Source organism: Rhincodon typus, chromosome 6 (genome assembly GCF_021869965.1).
Source record: "Rhincodon typus isolate 14 chromosome 6, sRhiTyp1.1, whole genome shotgun sequence".
Taxonomy (NCBI): Eukaryota; Metazoa; Chordata; class Chondrichthyes; order Orectolobiformes; family Rhincodontidae; genus Rhincodon; species Rhincodon typus.
The window spans coordinates 26,061,437-26,084,559 of NC_063337.1; the positions used below are offsets into that span (position 1 = coordinate 26,061,437).

The 23,123-nt window shown below is 38.4% G+C and overlaps 1 protein-coding gene across 8 annotated transcripts in view; it reads left to right on the forward strand.

Annotated features, from left to right (window-relative positions):
- Positions 1–11,691: 11,691 nt before the first annotated feature.
- The window catches only part of LOC109912751 (periostin), an 83,769-nt gene continuing 72,337 nt past the window's right edge, over positions 11,692–23,123 (forward strand). For 3 of the 8 annotated variants that reach the window (XM_048598047.1, XM_048598049.1, XM_048598050.1), the window contains exons 1-2: positions 11,907–12,203; positions 12,465–12,563. In XM_048598047.1, the coding sequence (XP_048454004.1) occupies positions 12,085–12,203; positions 12,465–12,563 (218 nt within the window). In that variant the 5' untranslated portion in view covers positions 11,907–12,084. Of the gene's footprint in view, positions 12,204–12,464; positions 12,564–23,123 lie in introns of all 8 variants that reach the window. The other 5 variants (XM_048598044.1, XM_048598045.1, XM_048598052.1 and 2 more) reach the window with 4 other exon arrangements.

Below are 23,123 nucleotides of genomic sequence, written 5' to 3' on the forward strand. Positions count from 1 at the left end.
GAATGTCTCAGGAACACCACTATTGACTGAGCTGGTCAAATCCTAAAGAACACAATTGCTATTCTGGGCAGGGAGATGAAAGAGGGTAAAACTTACTTAACCTCATCCTTACTAATCTGCCGCCTACAGGTGCATCTGTCAATGGCAGTATCAGTAAAAGTGATCACCACACAGTCCTTGTGCTGTCTAATTCCCTTAGTCCCTTCTTCACACTTGGGATACACTTGATTTTGTTGTGTGGTAAATTGGACAGACTTAGAACCGATCAAGCAACTCAAAACTGGACATTATGACATGGTGAGCCATTAGAAACAGTCGAATGATACTCCAAAACAATCTGAAATCTCATGGTCTGAAAATAGACCCACTCAACAATTACCAATAAGCTAGGGGATCCACTCTGATTCAGTGGAGAGTGCAGAAGGGTAAGTCAGGAGCAGCACCAGATATACCTGAAAATTAATCAATGATACCAACATGGTGAGGCTACCAAATAGGACTGCTTGTGTACCAAAGTGCATAAGCAGCAAGAGATAGACAGAACAAAGTGATTCCACAACCAACACATCAGATCTAAGCTCTGCAGTGCTGTTGCAGCCAGTCATGAATGGTGGTGGACCATTAAACAACTCACTGGAAGTTGAGACTCCACGAATATCCTCATCCTCAAGACTGTGATAAGCTAAAACATCAGTGCAAAAGATAAGGCTGATCCATTTGCAAAATTTTTAGCTAGAAGTGCCAAGTGTGTGATCCATCACAGTCTCCTCCAGAAATTCCCAGCACCACAGATGCCAGGCTTCAGGCAATTTGATTCACTCCACATGACGTTGAAAGCATTGGATACAGCAAAGGCAGGTCCTGACAACATTCCAATAGTAGTGCTTCAAACATACTGTGTCTCTGGCCTAGCTATTCCAGTACAGCTACAAAACTGTCATCAGAAAACTACTGAGGTATGTCATGTAAACAAAAATCAGGAAAAATCTAACCCTGTCAATTACTCCCATCAGTGTACTTTCGATCATTATTAGTAATGGAATGTATCATCTATAGTGCTATCAGGCAGCATTAGCTAAGCAACAGGCTGCTCACTAACACCCATTTGGGTCCTGCCAGGGACTCTCAGTACCTGACCTCAGTACAGCATTAGTTCAAACATGGACAAAAGAGCTGAATTCCAGAGGTGAGGTGAGAGGGCCACATTTGACCAAGTGAGGCATCAAGGAGCTTTAGCAAAACTGGAGTCAATGAGTATCGGGGGAAAACTCTCTGTGGGTTGGAGTCATACATGGCATAAAGGAAGATAGAAGTCATTGTTGGAAGACAATCTTCAGGAGTGTCTCAGGATTATGTCCTATGCCCACTATCAACAGCTGCTTCATCCATGACAGTCACTCCATCATGAAGTAGGAAATGGGCATGTTTGCCAATGACTGCACAATGTTCAGCAGTATTCACAACTCTTCAGGTATTGAGCAGTCCATATCCAAATGCAGCAAGATATGGACAACAACTGGGCTTGGACTAAAAAGTAATAAGTAACTGTCACACCACACAAATGACAGGCGATAACAATCTCCAACAGGAGAGAATCTAATCATTGTCCATTGATATTTAATGACATTACCGTCACTGAATCCTCCTCTACAAACATTCTGGGGGGTTACTCTTAACAAGAAACTGAACTTGACCAGCCATATAAATACAATGGTTATAAGATCAGGCCAGATGCTGGGAATCCTGCACTGAATAACCTCCTGATTCTCCAAAGCCTGTCCACGACCTAAAAGGCACAAGTTGGGATTGTGATGTAATACTCCCCGATTGTCTGGATCAGCACAGCTCCAGCAACATTCAAGGCTTGACACCAACCAGGACAAATTGCCATTTGATTGGCAACATTTCCATAAATCTTCACACCTCTATCACTTAGTAGCAGCAGTGTACCATCTACATTTAACAATTTAACAAGGATTTTTAGTCAGCACCTTCCAAACCCATGACCACTACATCTAGAATATCAGAGGCAGCAGATACATGGAATGCGACCTCTGCAAGGGCCCTTCCAACCCACTCACCATCCTAACTTGGAAATATATCACTATTCCTTCTGTGTTGCTGGCTCAAAGTCATGGGTGTTATGGACACAGGGTAAACCTGAGAATGGAGTTCAGTGATCCCACAGAAGATTTGCTGAGATGATTCTTGAGATCATCCAAACACTTTCCCTGGATACCCTCAATTGTTTTCAGGAGGCACAGGATGACTGGTCACCCATATAATGGTCCCTGGCTCGATATTGAAAAGTCACTACTTAAAGCAACTGCTGAAGGAAAAAAATAAACTGGTGTTCTTCAGACTTGAAGTGTTTTTCTTATTGCAGAGACAGTGACAGCTCCTTAGCTTACAGAGATCTGATAGCTTCTCCCTATCTTGTTCACAGCCCACAAGCTACCTGAAAGCCAAACATATAGTTGTTGGCAGGCAGAAAGCCTTTGTCGTGGATAACTGGTCTCTATTGTACAGATCAACCATTCACTTGTAATTGGCTGAAACTTCATTTGTACACAGCCTTTGGCTACAGCTCGTCTGAGTTAAAAAAATGAAAATGAAAAGAAGACACTGAGTAGAGTAGTCCATAGGCACCTTCATTAGATTCAGGAATCGTTCCATTAGATTGGAAAGTAATTAATGTAACTCCATTTTTTTCAAAAAGGGATGAAGGCAGAAAGCGGGAACCTATAGGCCAATTAGCTTAATATCTGTCAGAGGGAAAATTATATAAGTTAATACTAAAGACGTTATAACAGGACACTTGAATAAGTTTGAGATAATCAAACAGACTCAATATGGTTTTGTCAAAGGGAAATCATGTTTAACTAATTTACAGGAGTACTTTGAAGAAGTAACTTGTGCTGTAGATAAAAGGAACCTGTGGATGTATTGTACTTAGATTTCCAAAACCTATTTGATAGGGTGCCACATCAAAGATTATTGTAGAAAATGAAAGCTCATAGCATAGGGTAACATATTGGCAATGATAGAAGATTAACTTGTTAACAGGAAACAGAGAGTAAGAATAAGTATGTTCTTGTCAGGCTGGCAGGATGTCACTAGTGGTGTGCCACGGAGTTTGATGCTGGGGATTCAACTCTTCACAATTGATATAAATGTTTAAGAGGAAAGGATCTGGTAACTAAATTTGCTGATGACAGGTGGGAAATTGAATTGTGAAGAAAGCAGAAAGCAGAAAGCAGACAAAGCCAAAACATAGTATGAGTTCAAGAAGAAGTGAAATATAGCACGTGAGGCTAAAGGGATCAATGAATGTGGGGGAAAAGCAGGAATAGGCTATTGAGTTGGATGATCTACTGTGATCATAATGAACGGTGGACCAGGGTCAAAGTGCTGCAAGTCTTGCTCCTGCTCCTATTTTCTATGTTTCTACGTAGAGGACACATGGAACATAGAAAGTGATATAGATAGATTAAGGGAGTGGGCAAAGATCTGGCAAATGGATCAAATGACATGCAAAATTGCCCATTTTTGGCATAAAGAATTAAAAAAGCTTATTATCTAAATGGTTAGAGCTACAGAGCTCTGAGATACAGGAAGATAACAGTATCATAGTGCATGAATTGAAGAAGTTCAGAATGCAGGTACAGCAAGTAAAGTAAGTCAGGGAAGTTCATAGAATGTTATGTTTATTGTGAGGAGAATTGAATTCAAGAGTAGGCAAGTTATGCTTCAGCTGGCCTTGGTGAGACCACATCTGGAGTACTGTGTCCTGTACTGGTCATTGTACTTACAGAAGGATGTAAATGCATTGGAAACAGTTCAGAGAAGATCTACTAGACTAATGGCTGGACTGAGTGGATTACCTTTTACCTTATGAGGAAAAGCTAGACAGACTAGGCCTATATCCTCTGGAGTTTAGAAGGAGCCAGAGGTGACTTAATTTAAACATAACATGATTCTGAGGGGACTTGACTGAGTGGATGTTTCCTCTCATGGGAGAATCCAGTACTAGAGGTCACAGTTTAAAAATAAGAGATCACCCCTTTATGACGGAGATAAGGAAACATTACTTTTCTTTTAGAGAGTTGTGAGTCTTTGGAATTCTCTTTCTCAAAAGGCAGTGGATTCAGAATATTTAAATATTTTTAAGGTAAAGGTAGACAGATTCTTGCTTACCAATGCAATTGAGATTTTCAGAGGTATACAGGAATGTAGAGTTAAAGCAAACATCAGAATAGCCACAATCTCACTGAAAGGCAGAACATTCTTATAGGGCCGATTGACCTAAAATTGTTCCTTGTTCCTAAGTTCATATGTTCATAACAATGCTTAAGTTTAATTTATTTACTGTATTTTGTGTGTTAATCAGGGTGAGGACTGGACATGGTCAGTCATTTTTAATGTTTTAGTTTTGAACTTGGGGCCTTGGTGCCAAAGAACCTGGAAGAATATTTTGTTTAAATGCATTTTAATTAATGAAGTTTTACAACCTTGAATTAGAGATGTGGTTAGCATTTCAATGCATTTTAAACTAAAAGTTAGGAGTTACAAAATCTGGGCTGTTGCTAGCAATAGTCATCCAGTGACACAGAGAGACAGAACAATCCAGAAAGTCAAAATAAAAACAAAATGCTGGAAATCTAAAACAAACATAGAAAATGCTAGTGAAACGCAGCAGGTCTGACAACACCTGTGGAAAGAAAAACAGTCACTGTTTCAAGTTTGGCATGACTCTTCCTCATATTGGACTCAAAATATTAACTTTGCTTTGGTCTTCACAGATGTGGACAGACCTGCTGAGATTCTCCAGTATTCTCTGTGTTTATTCCAGAGAGTCAGTCAGTCAGCATATAGGTGTACTATGGAGTGGAGGCTGAAGTTTTAAACTGTTGAGTGAGAAATTTGGCAAGAGAACTGCTCAAAGTTGAGTTTAGGAAATGCATGTGTTTGTCCTGATGTTAAAATAATAATCAGTTTAGTTTGTTTTAGGTGTTTTAGGGAGAGATCTAACTGAAGGAAAATAGCATCTAATGAACACGTAGAAATTTGCCAAAAGGAAACCGATTATGTTTGCACCATTCTGACTGAGAAGCTTTAGTGCGGTGATGGTGGTGACTCTTCAGTGGGGTTTGGATGTTTTTCAAAATTTTATGAGGTAAAAGGAATAGTGTGGAGCTGATTTCTTTTTCTCTGGTGTCTGTAATATGGTTTTTCCGATCTTTTGTCTAATATAATATAATTCATATTTCTTTGTTTAAAACACATCTCTTTCTTTGTATTAAAAGTGAATTGTTCTGTAATTGACTTACACAATTTTAAAAAATTGCAGTTAGAATCTAACAAGCCAGGTTTCACTCTAGAATTTCACTTGCCCGGTATTGACAGTAGCTGGGAACCTAAAACCATCACAAATTTAGCTTGTTGAATATAAGATTAAAATATCTCCAGCCTAATGTTAATGTACACTGGGTGGCAGTAGATAAACATTACAGCCCCCAAAAAATACCAGAAAGAGCAGGTTGTGTAATGCTCATGTTATCCAACGTGTACAGCTTATAAGACAGCCTCTCCACCAGTAGTTCAGGTTCCCAAAATTAAATCTTAGGAGGATATTTACTCTTTCGCTGATTTAACTACATGTTTATCCATTCAAACTAGTACATTATTAAAAAAGAAAATGTAAGAATTTTACACAGTCCATTAATGATGTAATAGAAATTAGAGAATTTTTACTCACAAGAGTAAAATTTTGAGTAACATGAGATCAATATATTTCAGGTTCAGGACTTTAACCTAATTCGTTAATATGTGACATAGCTTTATGGTAACTTTTATGCTTGAACCTTTGTAAACAGCGATCAATATTGTGCACAACCAACAGAAAGAATAACCATTATCCCTTGAAGTAATACTAATCTTGCACTTTCTCGTTGTTTTTCTTACCATGCCATTAGCAAATGTGACTGAAACGCAAATTCAAACAGGATCTTAAACAAAAGCAGAAATTTCCTGGAGAAACTCAGCAGTTCTGGCAACATCTGTGAAGAGAAAACAGAGTTAACGTTTCAAGTCCAGTGACTCTTCTTCAGATTGGATCTTGCCTGCTCATGAATTTATGACAATGTGTGATAAAATACTTAACTTTTGAACAATTGATGATGTTGACAGGTGTATTTAACTGAGGAATTTCTGTATGCTCTCACCTTGAAGATTTCATTCAGCATTAATTTAATTAAGGCCTGGGTACTAATTTTTTTCAGAATTATTTAACAGTCCTATGTACAAATCTGTAACTGTGGCAAGTACATTACATCCATAACTGATACCCTATCAAAATGTTCATATCCATGCAGCTTACCATAGCAATATCTCATCTCTGAGGCATTCATGGGAACATGCAATTGTAGAAAACCGCAGAAGGAGAGAGGCCATCAAAACTACCCATCCAGGAGTGTTATAATCTTTCACACCCTTAGAATGCTCTGGGAACATGGAATGGAGTGAACCTTTTGCTTAGTTACAGTCACAGATTGTGAAGCCTGGAGAACAAGCTCTAAACCCTGAGCTAATTCTTGTGGGATATCTGCCTCTGATGGGTGCCAGGGACCTGGGTTTGATTCCACCCTTAGGCGACTAACTGGGTGAATTTTGCATATTCTCTCCTGTCTGCTTCGGTTTCCTCCCACAGTCCAAAGATGTGGAGCTTAGGTGGATTGGCCATGCTAAATTGCCCATAGTGTCCAGAGATGTCAATAATTAACTGTAATAGTTTGCCTAGATTTTTTCTTCTGTACTACATAGAGTCATAGAGTCATTGAGAATGGAAACAGACCCTTCGGGCCAACCAGTCCATGCTGACTATAATTCCAAACTAAACCAGTCCCACCTGCCTGCGCTTGGGCCATATTCCTCCAAACCTTTCCTATTCATGTACTTATCTAAATGTCTTTTAAATGTTGTAACTGTACCCGCGTCCACCACTTTCTCTGGAAGTTTATTCCACACACGAACCACTCTCTGTGTAAAAATGTTGCCCCTCGTGTTTTTTTTAAATATTTCTCCTCTCACCTTAAAAATTTGGCCACTAGTCATGAAGTCCCTCACCCAAGAGAAAAATCACCTGCCATTCACCTTATCTAGACCCCTCATGATTTTATAAACCTCCATATGGTCACCATGCGCACATGCACAGACAAAAGTATAAAAGCCATTTTGTCAGCTTGCAGTTGCAAAAAAAAACTTTTTAGCATTGGTACCTTTTTAAATATTAAGTGAAAGCATGCCATACAAAGCAAAAGACTTGAAGTACAGGCAAATCACATGGTGTTTTGCCATTGGCTGTATCCATTATCCTGAGTCTGGAGGGATTTAGAGGACTTTTGATGGAATAACTGTGGGATCTTTGGATCGTAGGTCAGGAATAACAAAATTTTCCTTTTTATTTAAACCAAACAGAAATCCAGGTAAAATAAAATCTTATTTCTATTAAAAACACATGCGATTTTGCAGCCACGCTGGAAATATTTTCCAAAGAACTTAAGAACATTTTCACATAAAATACAAAGAAATGAAGACATGTCTCATAAAAAATAACAGTGTAACCACTAAAGGAACCAAGGAGGTTATTAGGCCTTCCTTTAATTTTAAATTATATGACAGTGTACCAGATTAGGTATTAAGGATAAGTAAGGCAATGTTGAGCTAATTTTCTGACCAGCAAAATTTCTACATCATTTTAGCCACTGGTGGAAAATTGTATTGTTTCTGACTGACCCTCATGCCAGTTAGCAAATTCAGGCCTAGGTTTAAAATATGGTGAACTTAACCAGTTATTGAAGATTGGTACAATTAACTTTAATCCTGCTATAAATACTGAGGCTATTAGGTATGTACTAGAAGAATCTGGGCCAGATCATAATTGACATTTGAGATCAAAGTTAACACACTGAAAGGTTTTTATTTTAATGTGAATAAGCTTGCAATATTGTGGATCTGGAGACAGGCACTAAAATAATGAATTATATTCATGTTAATGATTGTTGTAATAAATGTCACGATCCATCATAGTATTACATTTTATGTTCATGGTGCACTGTGAAGAATGCAAATATTGGTCATTGCTGCAAGTCCATTTTCACAAATGAATTTACTTTCAATATCTCAGAAAACGTGGCCCTAATTTTCCATTTCTGTGGCATTCCAACAAATAACTGGACATCCTTTGACATGCCTCCAGAACAGGTGGAACTTGGATTTGGATTTTCTGGTTGAGAGTTAAGAACACCACCACTGCAGCATAAGATCCCATTTAGGATAAGCCATCATTAAACTTTTAGTTACAGTGGTTGCCCTCCCGCTCTCCTCGGCTGTAAGGTCAAGGTACAAGTCCAACTTACATCAGAAATATAACATGTACCAACAGGTTGATTCAAATTACTGATTCAGCAAGGATACACTCTTAACAACCTTTAATCTTAAACTTAATCTTCATGAGCCTTTAAATTCTCCCCTTCCACTGCAAAGAAGCTAACAAGTTACAAGCAATGGATATATTTTCTGCATTATTGGCTTGAATAACTTTCCACCTACAGCAATGAAGGTGAACAATCATATTAGAAAACCTACAATTGTGACGTTGCTGTTTGCACTGTACATATTGTAGATTTTTATACAATGATTTTATTTTTAAAAATTTTCGTTTTAAAATATGATTCTTGTCTTGTGGGCCTCATAGGCAGAACTACATTTGTTGACCATTCTTATTTGCTTTGAAGGGTGATTGTTGCATTAAATTGCTGCTCCTCTGAGGATCAGTGCATTCCCACAATGGTGCATGTGCAACTCAATGAAGGAAGGATTATGAGCATCCAAATCAAGATGGTACAAGACTTGGAGATGAGTTAGACTTATGCAGGCTATGCCTTACCAGATAATCCATGCTGGGTAGAGAGTAAGTACAAATGCAATAACAACTGGTATTAATATAACACCTTCAACAGAATAAAATATCCCCAGAAAGTTCACAGGAAGGCAAAATTTGACACAGAACAACAGAAGACAATACTAAGACAAATGGTCAAATAATTGGTCAAATCAATAAATTTGAAGGAGTGTCCTGAGGAGGAAAGAGAGATGGAGAGCTGGGAATGTTTTAGGAGGGAAATCAAGAGCTTACATCTAGGCAGCTGAACACTCCCACCAATGGTGGAGCAATTAAAATCAGTGATGCCCAAGAGACTGAAATCAGAGGAATTTTGATATTTTGGAGTGTTGTGAGGCTGAAGGAGATTACAGATATAGGTAGGGAGGGGGGTCATGGAAGGATTTGAAGATAAGGATTAGTATTTTAAAATTGAGGTGCTGCTTGACCAGGAGCTAATTTGAGGACTTGTTGTGACACACGGAACAGAGATTTGTATAACTGCCAAAGAGTAGGATTTTGGAGGTTCACCAGGAATGTGTTAAATAATAAGTTCTAGCCATAACTAAGGTATAGCTGATGGTTTCAAGTGGATTTGTAGTGGCAGGGGCATAGTTGCATAACGTTATTGGAGAAATAGATGTTACTATAAATAGATTAGTGATGCCACGGATATATGGTCAGAAGCTCATCTTAGGGACTAGTATGACAACAAGGTTGTGAGCAATCTTGTTCAGTCTTGAACACTTACATGGGAGAAGGAAGTGTAATTTTCAGTTGTTCAATTATTTAGTATTTCACTATGTGTTCTGTTGATTCTTCTCCTCACTATGCGTGATTAGTTAAACCTGGCTGCGATCAATGAGAAAATGAAATTGAACAAACAGCTATAAGTGTGGAAACAGTCGTTTTAGTATTTCAACAAAATCCTTACTCGCATAGAACCTGGTGTGTCATCTCTGCATGTATCCAAGATGTAAAATACAACAGGAGCCCTAGAAAAACTAGAGTAAATGAGAATCTGGGCGATAGTCCCCACTTAGTCATACCTAACTCAAAGGAAGATCATTGTGGCTATTGAAGGATAATCACCTCAGCTCCAGCACATCATTGCAGGACTTTCTCAGGGTCATGTCCTAGACCTATCCACCTTCAGCTGCTTCATCAATGACCTTCCCTCCATCATAAGGTCAGATGCAGAGATGCTTGCTGATGATTACGAAATGTCTAGCACCATTTGCCACTCTTCAAAGCTAAAGCAGTCCATGACCATATACCGCAAGACCTGGACAACATCCAAGCTTGGACTGATAAGTAGAAAGTAATACTTTGCCACACAAGTGCCAGGTTATGCCATTTCAAACAAGACAGAATCTAACCATCTCTCCTTGATATTCAAAGATATCACCATTGCCTTCTCGAAATCTAAGTGAAACACATCCATGAGATCCCTTTGTCCACCCTCTTTGTTACTTCCTCAAAGAACTCCAATAAATTAGTCAAACATCATTTCCCTTTCATTAAACCAAGTCTCTCTGCCTGATTAAATTTAGATCTTCTAAAGTGTCTGCTATTACTTCCTTAGTTTTAGGTTCCATCCTTTTCCTGATTAAAGTTGTTAAACTAGCTGACCCTTTAGATTCTTGAGTTCTGTCTCTCTCCTTTCTTGAAGAGAGGAGTTTCATTTGAAATTTTCCAATCTAATGGGGCATTTTCTTTGAAAATTAAGACAAATGGATCTATCACAGCTGTGACTTCTTTTCTGACACTGAACTGAGATCTATCAGGACCTGGGGACTTCTCAGCCTTCTTTAATTCTAGTAATTTGTAAGTGTCTTTTTGCCTGTTGAATTTATAGTTTTAAATTCCTCTGTCTCTCTCAACTCCTGGTTCACAATTATTTCTGTGATGTTATTTGAATCTTCAGCAAGAAACTGATGAACAATATCTGTTCAATTCATCTGCCATTTCTGTATTTCCTATTATTAATTTGCCATCAATGTTAATCTCTCCCAATCAATCCCGTATCAGTCAGCCAAACATAGCATTAAAGCTACAACATGAAGTGCAAGTGCGAGGAATCAAGCTTCAATATTAAATTCAGACACTAGAGGGTAGCAGATTCAAACTTTGGATGCATTCTACTATTGTGGAATGAAGATGAAAGGTCTTAGAATTTGCAATAAGGATTACGCTGAGAAAGGTGAAAATTGAAATTCCAGTAGCATTCTTGAACAATCACTTGAGATAAAACCAAACCACACGAATTTAGCATCTCTGCTGCAATAAAACTTCCAAAATGTTTCGGAGACGAAGGAATCTTTTTGAAAAATGCAAAAGAAAATGTAATATTTGTACAACGCGCAAAATTGCAGTTATTTCTACCGCAAGGGTACTTTTAAGTTCGCAAAAGCCTAAAAATGCTGTATGACTTATATAGTTCTTTATTTAGTGGCTTTTTTTTTTGTCCTTGGTTAAAAAGGGCACAGCTCCTGTAACACATGGTGAAGAACGGGGTTCCTGAAATTAGTTAAAACGTGTTAATGAAAGACAATAGAAATGAACACAGCGAGTTGGATACTTAAACACTGTAGTCTGATGAAGTTAGTCACCTTCAAATTTAATCAATGGAAGTCACAGTAAACAAAGTTAGACTGAGTTGAGTTAATCTCTCTCTCACACACGCACAGGGGAAACACAAATCCCTGGAATTTGCTGCAGCTTTTCAGAAGGAAACTCACTTATGCAATTAATAATTGTGTTGAGGTGGTAGATTGGTGAATGAATTTCCACTTGAACAAGGCAAAACAAAAGCAAACATTCCTTTTTTTTCAAAAAAAAGGATGTGGGCAAATGTCCTGCCTGGAACGTTAATTTCAAATGGTTATATTCATTTTAATGGACGTCAGACTTTCTCACTAACTTTCATGACTCATGCTTTTGGCTAACCGGCTGGAGTTTGATATGGAAGTCTGTATTTTACCGCTTTGGATGTGATCCACAGTCACTTTGCTCCTGAACCGTAATGGTATGTCTATCTGGGCTGATCCTCCTTCGGGCTCAGCTGTTGTATAAAAGCTGCCAGTTACTTTTCTTCTTGTCCACTCCAATTTCACCGCTGAGAAGGTGACAAAGCAGCCAACATGAAGCTCTTGTTTTTAAGCACCTTCATTCTCTTTGTTGTAACATCCTTTGATCAAACCGAGTCATCTTACTATGACAAGATACTGTCTCACAGTCGAATCAGAGCGAAGGATAAAGGGTAAGTAAATTTTTATTTTGAAAATGAAAGTGACAGGTCCAGAAATCCATGAAATTACACATTGAGAATGTGCTCACTATAAAAATGACCAACCTCAAAACAAAACTGCTGTATTAGTGTTGCAACTTTTCTGGGTAATTTAGTAAAGTGACTATAACCGAGCCTCCTGCATACTCAATGTCTAATTTGCAATATTTTTATACCACTTCAGTCGCTTGGTTCACTTTAGACCTTTTCTTTTCTCTCCCTCTCTGTTTGCAGACCTAATGTGTGCGCCCTTCAGCAAGTGGCTGGGACCAAAAAGAAATACTTCAGCACTTGTAGGAACTGGTATCGTAAGTCTATCTGCGGCAAAAAAGCGTAAGTTTTAATGCAAATTCTCACTCAAGTGATTCAGGGGCAGCACAATGAAATGTACTCGGCTTCCTCTGATGATTTTACAAACCCGCTATCTAAAGCTTTGTAGCCAGCTGCTAGTGTCCGAATCAGACATGTGGTACAATAATTAGTTGAACTTTAAAAAAATCTAAATCTTTTACATGAATTCTTAAAAAAAACTTAGATGATTAGTATTGTTTTTGTTGATTCCAGACTGGTCGATGTCACTTACAATATAGACGGACATCAAGGTGTTAATTTCTTGAGCAGGGTTAACCCAGGGAAGTTTTGACATTTTGAAAATCGAGATAAAGTGCAGAATTTAAAAAGGAACTGGAAACGGAGACAAACTATGTTAAAATTAGTTAAAGCCCGGTATTTCAATGGAATTGATATTTGGTGAGTTTAAGAATCATTCAGCTTTTCTCATGGGGTCACCACAATTCTAGTTGATCTCCAACAATGTTCGATTTGGTGGTGGTTTCACATCAGGATGCTCTCCCTTCCCCTTTGCTAACATCCCCCATCTCTCCAGGCAAGACATACACACGAATGTACTAACTTATCTGCTTTCTCTGATACCAGCAAGTCCTCTACTAGGAATCGAACGTGGAGTATTCTAGGTCAGAGGCAAAGGTGCTACTACCTGAGCTGCAAGACCCTTAAATTTAAAAACCCACTCCGCTCTCTTAAGATAACTTCCTTTAAATGTGATTGCTGAGTCTCAGACATGTTGTCCTTTATTAGCAGAGGCAGCAATTAAAAGAGCATGGAGGGTTTGATGGAGCTGTATATAACATCAGTTCAACTACAGCTTGAAGACTTCATACAGTTCTAGTCACCCCTTTATAGGAAATTTGCGATTTCACTGGATACAAAAGAGATTTACTAGGATGTTGCCAGGACTGTAGAATTATAGCCATGAGGAATGATGGATAGGCTGGTATTGTTTTCCATGGAACAGAGAAGATTGAAGGGTAACTTAATTGAGGTGTACAAAATTATGATGGGCCTAGATTGAGTAAATATGGAGGACTTATTTAGCTGAGCAGAGAGGTAGGGAACAGTGGAGCAGAGATGTGAAATAATTGTGGAAGACTTCAAGGGGAGATGATGATACATTTTTCACCCAAAGTATAGTATTCCTGGAACTCATTGCCACAGAACATGGTATAAAATGCTTGGATGTTTTCCAGAAGAGCTGTGATCTGCAGAGCTGCGGATCACAGGAAGGTGGAATAAAGTTAGGTAGCTGTTCATGGACTAACATGAGTGTACAATAGATGGAATGGCCTCCTGTGTTGTTCAATGTCAAAGTCAGAGGAACTGAGTAGAGGTTTGGTAGGGTTGGAAGAAGTTACAGAGATAGGGATGGATAAAGCCAGCCAAGAACAAATTCCAAGTAAGAATGAAAATTTTAAGACTGAAATGGGATTCCCCAGGACCATCCCAGATGTACATTTGACCTCCTGAATGCTGCTGCTGGTAACCCCGGGGAAGTGTACATCTGTACTTTGTTCATGGCTGGGTACTAATTAATACCTATCCCAAATGAGGTTTACCAAATTCATCAGACATCATACCATCCAAATTGTTTCTGCATTTTGCATATTAATGGAAACACCACGCAACCTGTGATGTGGCTTGGATAGAGTCCACAATACATATCAAAGGCCTATTTTTCTCCTGTAATATTTGATGTGCCTGAAACAATTATAACAGAAGTGCACTATGATTTTCAACAGCATAATAAATTATGCCACTGACTGCCAATTTTTAGAGGTACAAATTATAAAATAAAAACTGTACAAAGGAAAATGGAACTATGATAAGTCAGCAAGTTTTAAGAATCTGCAGATAATTTGAACCTTATCGTTATGAGCTTTGAATGAGGTGACAGTGTTGTTAAGGAGTGCAATGCTTTCTGTCTTAGGCATCCAGGCAATCAATCTCAGATGAGATATAAAAGTTAAAAATCAACTTCTCATGACTGACACCCAAATGAGGAAATAGACATCTAGGACACTTTCAAGTAGACTATTCATTTCTTTTCTGCATTGTAAAATTATTTGATATCATGTGACTGGATATTCTATGATTGAAACTTCTAAAATAGATCTAACTAGAGGTGACATTCCTAGGGATTGATAGCCTGTGTAGGTTGGTAAGTAGAACCTTGTGTGGCACAGTGTTGGATGAAACAAAGTTTGCTGGTGTAGATTGGGAGGTTGACTAGAAGTCAGTATAATTCTGGAGATCACAAAGACATTGATAGCTTTCAGTGGTAGTTGAGCTGAGGTCCCAGGAGAAGCATCCAATGTGGTTTAGTTGGTCTATGTAGTCCATTTATATAACTTGAATGACTAAGGTTGGAAAACTGCTAATGCCAACATTAGTGGATGAATGCTTACCATACATACATGGTAATTCTCTGCTATTTTTACATTGCATTAACAGAGTTGGAAGCAACAGACTAACTAAATTACCAACAATACTTTCATGGATTTATTGTTCAGAGCTGATAATAAAATTGATCTTCTGCATTTAATTCTTGTCTTATTATTACGGTTGTGTTAGATCACACTTCCAATTTTAGTACCTTTGTGAAGTGATTTGAGCTTTCGACCAGCATGAAATTGGAGTGTAAAACTACTTAAGGGCCAAGCCTATTGCCAAGGAGAAAAGGAACACCATTCCTTAAAGAAAACAGTTTCAATTTCTTTGGTTGAACACCACATGGAGTGCAAATCTATTGGGGGGTGTGTGTCAAACGTGGATTACAAAGGAAATGGCTCACCCACCCAGCCTAATTTTTATACTTGTGGGGTGGAAATCTTCCCATCCCATTTCTAAGCATTGAAGTTTTAACATAATGAGAGTGCTCTGCCAGTGCCTCCCTCCAGTATGGTGCATACAGTTCCATCCTGTGAAATGGTTCTTGTTCTTGACACCAATGCTGCTGCATCTAGCCGTAACCAAAATGTTGTGAATGGGCTTTAACAGTGCATTTTTAAAAACAAATTTTCGTTAAAATGAAGCAGTGTTAATCTAACTTTTTATAGTCAAATTGATGCTCTTGATCTCCAGATGTTACTCACTTCTGCAAGAGATAGGCTCATGTCGCCAGTGATTTTGCATGAAATCAGCCTATGAAAAATTTCCTTACAACTTCATCAGAGAATTGACCACCATAAAGCCAAGGTGGTGCAAAAATAAACATTGCAAGTCCCCTAAAAAAGTTTTGGAAATTTACTGATGAATGCTTTTCAACTCTGAATGACACTAACTTAGCAGGAAGGAAAGCTGAATGTGAGAGTCGCATAAGTACAGGTGGTACAGGTGATATTGCATAGTCAGCAGCAAGAACAGGTCTCTGAACACAGGCTGATGCATAGAATCATAACGTCATAGAGTCATACAGCATGGAAACAGACCCTTCAGTCCAACCAGTCCATGCTGAGCATAATCCCAAACTAAACTAGTTTTCTGATGAAGGGTCTAGGCCCGAAACGTCAGCCTCTCTGCTCCTATGATGCTGCTTGGCCTGCTGTGTTCATCCAGCCCTGCACCTTGTAGTCCCTCCTAATGTCCTTTAGGGAAGGAAACGGCTGGCCTATATTTGACTCCAGACCCACAGCAATATGGTTGACTCATAACTGCCCTCTGGTCAATTGGAAATGGGTAATAAATGCTGGTCTGGCCAGTGACGTCCTCATCCTGCGAATGAACAACAAACAAATCTGCCTGCTCCTGGCCCATATCCCTCCAAACCTTGCCTATTCATGTACTTATCCAAATACATTTTAAATGTTGTAATTGTATCTATATCCACCACTTCCTCAGGAAGTTTATTCCATACGCGAACGACCCTCTGTTATTCTGTAATATAAAACTATCAGCTGATTTGCCTTGTGCTGTACAGAGTAATTAAAGTTTCTATTGACCCAGAGAAGAATTTGAGATATGGATCTATAGTATCACTGCACCTGAATACATATTAAGCTCCTTTTCTTCATATTAATATATCAACGTAGTATGTCAAATATATGCACTTTTGTCTGCTATATGCTCGATAATTATACTTGATGTTACAGAAACATTTTAATAACAGTTAAAAGAAAATTATAGTTTTAATTCGAACTTTCACAGCCGCACGTTGTTAAAAGATACATTTAAGACTTTGCGTTTAGAACACTGAGGTATGTAGATCAAGACTTCAAAACCTCCGTGCTTTGGTTCATAAATTTTGTACTAAGCTTTTATATTGTAAATTTGATCGATTAAACAAGATTGAAGTATCAGGAGCGTAGTTCAGTGCTTTTTCTTTCTACTATCAACAACGAATGTTATAACTTCAGTCTTATTAATGAATCCCTCAACTATTTCCTTACATGTACATTAGCATTACATCAATAGTCTATAGTCATTAAAACTAATGCAAGCACTGCTTTTTCTGGTCTGAGCGTGAAATATTTAAATATCCTATCAAATTATTGTCCCATATGCTCACACTCTCAGCAACACACTGAAACAACAAGCAAATATCCAGTACATATTGAATTTCTTAAAAAAACTCATGAAATAAAATAACTATGCAATATGTCATACTTATGCTCTTTTAATCAGGAACAGTTCCATATGATTAAAAATGAGATAATTCTCTGCCCACATTCTGACCTTTATATTCTCAGCTTGCTACTCTCTTCCAGTGAAATGCAGCATTAACTCAGGGAGCACTCTCATCTTTTTTATTAATTGCTTTACAACCTGCTGGACTCAATGTTGAGTTCATTGTCTTCAATGCATTAACCCTCCTGCCATTTATTTATGCATTGAAAACAAAAAGTGCTGGAAATCACAGCAGGTCAGGCAGCATCCATGAAGACAGAGCAAACTAATGTTTCGAGTCTAGACGACTCTTCTTCGGAGCTGACATTATTTATGCATTATTTATTGTTTCTGCAGCTATATTGTCAGTTCTGCTTTATACCTCATCAAGAGCCATTTTTTGTTTCTTCGTTTGCCTATTGACATCTCTTTCTGCCTTGCCATCATTCCTTGTATTAATTAATCTCTCCTGCCTTCTACCTTCCTCCCTAACAGATGCTGCCAAACCTGGTGTGTATTACCAGCAATTTCTGTTCTTGCTTCAGATTTCCAGCAGTTATAGTATGTTGTGTTTCTGTACCTAAGTGAGCATTTGTAGTGAAGTTATTTAGCTACTTCAGATTCTAAAGTAAAGTGTTAACTATAAAAGTATATAAATTTAACTAAAATTAACTAGTGTAGAAATTAGAAAGAGGAGAAAGCTAAACCAACGAGCCTTGTGTGCGTTAATGAGAGGTGTGTTCCAAATAAAGTTGGTGAGCAATTTACCATTTGGGGTATCGCAGAGACTTGGCTTTAACAAGGCCAGAAATGGGAAGTAAAATTTCCTGACTCCAAGTCATTCAGAAGGGACAAGGAAGGTAAAAATCCAGGACGGGTGTGGCATCATTGACCAAGGCGAATATTGCAGATCTACAAAGGTTGAATATTTTCAAAGACAAGCAGGAGGTTATTGTACACATTAGAACTAATGACATAGGAAGAGACAATGAAGAGATTCTGAGCAGAGAAAATTGGAAGTGAGGCAGGAACTTAAAAAGGAAGCCCTTTTCTTCCCCCTTATTCATTCATGGGATCAGGATGTTCCAGATATTTACTGAATACAAATTCCACCATGGTAGGATTTCACCAGGTTCCAAGAACATTATCTGGGTTAACAGTCCAGTGATAATACCACTAGGCCATCACCTCCCTTAAAGTAGTAATACCTGCATTACTCCTGGTGGTGGGCAAGTTGTTGGAGGGAATCCTGAGGGACAGGATTTACATGTATTTGGACAGGCAAGGTCTGATTAGGTGTAATTAACATGGCTTTATGCGTAGGAAGTCTCATTAACTTGATTGTCTTTTTTGAAGAAGTAGTGATGAGGGCAGAGTGGTAGATGTGATCTATGTGGACTTCAATAAGATGTTCGACAAGGTTCCTCATGGTAGACTGGTTAGCAAGGTTAGATCACATGGAATACTGGGAGCACTAGCTATTTGGATACAGAACAGGCTCAAAGATAGAAGACAGAGGGTGGTGGTAGATGGTTGCTTTTTAGACTGGAGGCCTGTGGCCATTGGTGTGCCACAAGGATCGGTGCTGGGTCCACTGCTTTTTGTCATTTATATAAATGATTTGGATGTGAATGTAAAAGGTCTGGTTAGTAAGTTTGCAGATGACACCAAAGTTGGAGAGCAAAGAAGGTTACCTGAGATTACAATGGGATCTTGATCAGATGGGCCAATGGGCCGAGGAGTGGCAGATGGAGTTTAGTTTAGATAAATGTGAGGTGCTGCATTTTGGAAAGGCAAATTGGGGCAGGACATATACACCTAATAGTAAGGTCCTGGGCAGTGTTGCTGAACGAAGAGACCTTGGAGTACAGGTTCATAGTTTCTTGAAAGTGGAGTTGCAGGTAGATAGGATAGTGAAGAAAGTGTTTAGTAGGCTTGCCTTTATTGGTCAGTGCACTGAATATAGGAGTTGGGAGGTCATGTTGCAGCTGTACAGGACATTGATTAGGCCCCTTTTGGAATATTGTGTGCAATTCTGGTCCCCCTGCTATAGGAAGGATGTTGTGAAACTAGAAACAGTTCAGAAAAGATTTATAATGATGTTGCCAGGGTTGGAGGGTTTGAGCTATAGGGAGAAGCTGAATAGGCTGGGATTATTTTCCCTGGAGTGTCAGAGCCTGAGAGGTGACCTTATAGGGGTTCATAAAATCATGAGGGGCATGGACAGAGTAAATAGGCAAGGTGTTTTCCCCAGGGTGGGGCAGTCCAAAACTAGACGGCATAGGTTTAAGGTCAGAGAGGAAAGATATAAAAGGGACCTAAGGGGTAACTTTTTCATGCAGAGGGTGGTGCATGTATAGAATGAGCTGCCAGAGGAAGTGGTGGAGGCTGGTACAATTACAACATTTAAAAGGCATCTGGCTGGGTATATGAGCAGGAAGGGCTTAGAGGAATATGGGCCAAATGCTGGCAGATGGGGCTAGATTTGTGTAGGATATCTGATTGGCATAGATGACCATGCTGTATATCTGTATGACTTTATGACTCTATGACATAACTGATGTTTTAGAGACAGAATCTATTCAATTAGCACTTAGGGACAGAAAGGAGCAGTTACATTGCTGGATGCTTGATATAGATTTCTAGAAAAAGCAATAGAGGAAAAAATACGTTGGCAAATTTCTAAGGATCATAAAAGTAATAGAAAAATAATTGATGGCACTTTAAATATTCAGTGAGAAAAGATGCAGAGGGCAGCAAAGGAGAAAATTACCCACAGTGAATACAGGAGAACTTTCTTAATTTGTTATCTTTCCAGTTAAATGAGGATGGAAGTAATGCTTATCTGAGATTGGGGAATCATAGAATGATGCAGTACTGAAGGAGGCGAATCAACCCATCATGCCTGTGCTGGCTCTTTACTTCCATCTCCATATTCATTCCCAATAGCCCTATAATGTCTTTTGCATTTATTCAACTTCCTTTAGAGCGTTAACTGCCTCCATTATTTCAGGCTGTGCATTCCTGTCTGAATGAAGCAGTGTGAGTTGTGTTTGTTTCAATGATATCCTATTGCATTAAATTTTGGGTAAAAGTGGTTATACAATGAGACAAATGAAAGTCAACATTGAACTGGAAAAGAGCAGGTTTCATTGGTTTAGGAAAGGATCTGTCACTGGTGGAATGGCAAGAAAGATTAGGAAAACAGTAAATGAGAATTAGCAGGCATAACTAAGGACTACAAACTGAGAATATTCCCATAACTAAGCTCCATGTGCCTGATATTTATTTTCATTCACCATTTCTTCATCCTCTTTCTTAGAATTCTGTTTGTCATTTGTCATTTTGAGGATCTTGCCTTTCTGCTTTGGCCACTTAATCATATGATTATATCTCAATTCATACCTGAAGTACTTAATAATTGTTCCTTTGCCATTTCTGGGATTCATTCATCCTTTCTTTGCTCTATTTCTGTCTTCTGTGGTAGTGTCCAGATGTGAAACAACATCCTTATTTTATTGTTAATCCTTCTTTGGTATAGATGCCTACATCCATTATCTGTAGTATTTCAAAATCCAGCTCTTATTGATCCTCTGTTCTTTGTGTTACTGTGGAATGGTCACTTTGCCTCATGAAGGCTGAAAAATTGATTGTTTCCCGAGAATTTCCTGAGGACAGGTATCTGATACAACAGGGTCTCCCTCTCCAAGATCTGAACATGAATCAGAGCAAGGAACCTATCCACATGAGAACCCTTTGCACATTTTCAGGAATTTGAACATACATAATGCTCATCTAGGAATCCAACTGTAACTTCACCAACCTTTCATATAAGCTGTTTATATCTATGCTATAGTCTTTCATGGAATGCCCATCCCTTTTAAAATCTATAAATCTGACTATAGGCACTTAACAGATCAACTGGCTTGTGATTTCATACAAAAAATCTATCCAACCAATAGACATCTAGCTAGTACCCAGCTAACACAATAGTTTATTTCTGATTTGACTTTTGGTAGCTCATAACAATGCCAGGACTAAACCAGTTTTCCCTTTTGGGAGGGATGTAACCCAAGTCCACATATCCGCTTCATTCTTCCACTGTCACATGGTTCACACTCAGAGAACATTGAAGAGTAATCATTTCCAATTTCTCATATTTGCCTTCTGTTGATTTTCACAATGGTTATCATTACAGCCTCTATAGAGATTGATAACTTTTAAAACAAAAGAAATTTGAGTATCAAGTTGATGGCTGAAAAGGGTGGCACAACACGACTTTTACTGTAACAGATTGAAAATAATGTTGACTAAACTCTGTTTTTGTAGGTTGCTGATACTTTAGGATACAGAATTTTCTACTTTTTACCACAGCTGAAAACCCACTTCATGGGTGTACGTTATACTGTCTCATAAGCAGTCATTTGAAATTCCAAGACAATCGCCAAAGTAATTCATGGCTCTCATGTATTTATTTCCATTCCTTTTGTAGCCAGATAATATTTAACCCTAGAACTGCCTTTCACAATGAGGATTTATTCCTTCACTTTAGACAATGCTGGCATGATTGGTCTCCTGCACCATAATAATTCTGTGAATTTTTCTGTAATGTAGGCGAACTCTCAATTCTTGTTTCCAATTATTACAAATTTGATCTTTTCAATTTGAGTGCAGACTCCCAACCACATTTCTGTGCAGCAAGCCATAGACACTTTCAGGGTCAAGTTATTTTCTCTTTCATGCATCCTGATCAACTAACTTTGTGAGTTTTGGGAATATCTTAGAAACCCTTCCTCTTAAAACTCATTTCCACGATAACATGAATCACATGAGCTTTGCATCCAGGCAGAAATGCTGATTAGCTATTCATGACATTCCAGATGTATATTATTATTATAAATCAATAGACAGTTGAAAGCATAACTGTTCACAACTCCACATTCTCAATACCTTGCTTGGACTTTGGAGACTAGACATGTGACCATATGTCACATGATACTGCCATCGTCTCAAAGTGTGAATACCTGGCACCTTGTATCCAACAGAACAATCTGGGCTTTCCATTCATCCTTAACGGCCCCCTGTTGTCAGGCGGACTTCAGAAATTCATGTTACCCAAATTAAAAGACATTGTGCCAAGTCATAACAATACTGTAAACCTCATAATACTGTTAGAATTATGGTCTACTGTTTGAAAAGATAATTTTAGCTTTCAACCTCTATCTTTGGGAAAAATGCCTTTCCTATCATGTTCTATACTAGTAGGCCATTGGGCGAACGGTAGATAAGGAGCCAATATATACACAGTTTCTAAGCTGGTATATACGGAGTTACACATTACAAGAATATATATTTTAACCTCAATAACCATAGCTGCAGTTTGAGTTTATTTATAGGGGCTCAAGTAAATCCTCGCTTAATGATTACTGCCTACATACAACTAAACAGAAGTCATATGCAACCACCAGATGCTGTGTATACGGACTTCCAAGAAGCATCTGATTAATTATTGCAAAACTATTTTGTTTACAAAATAGAAGCATATGGTAGCAAGTAAATGGTAATGTGAAGATATAATTTACTAAAAGATAGGATGCAGTGAGTGAATAGAGCTTTTTCTAACTGAAGGAATGTTTCCCCTACGACTCTTTTAGTGAAGAGAATGTGTAGGATAACTCGCCATTGCAAATCAGGACACCAAATGCAATAATAATGAAGTCATGCTACACCTTTACAAATCAATAATTAGGCGTCCGCTCAAGTATTGTGTGCAATTTGGAGCAACGCACTTTGACAAGATATAAGAGTCCGTGAAAGACGATGGAGGAAATTTATCAGGATGATAGCGGTCTACATTGAGAGATTGGAGAAGCTGACATTGTTCAGGATCTAATAGAGGTGCTAAAAATTATGAGAGATTTTGTTGGAACAATC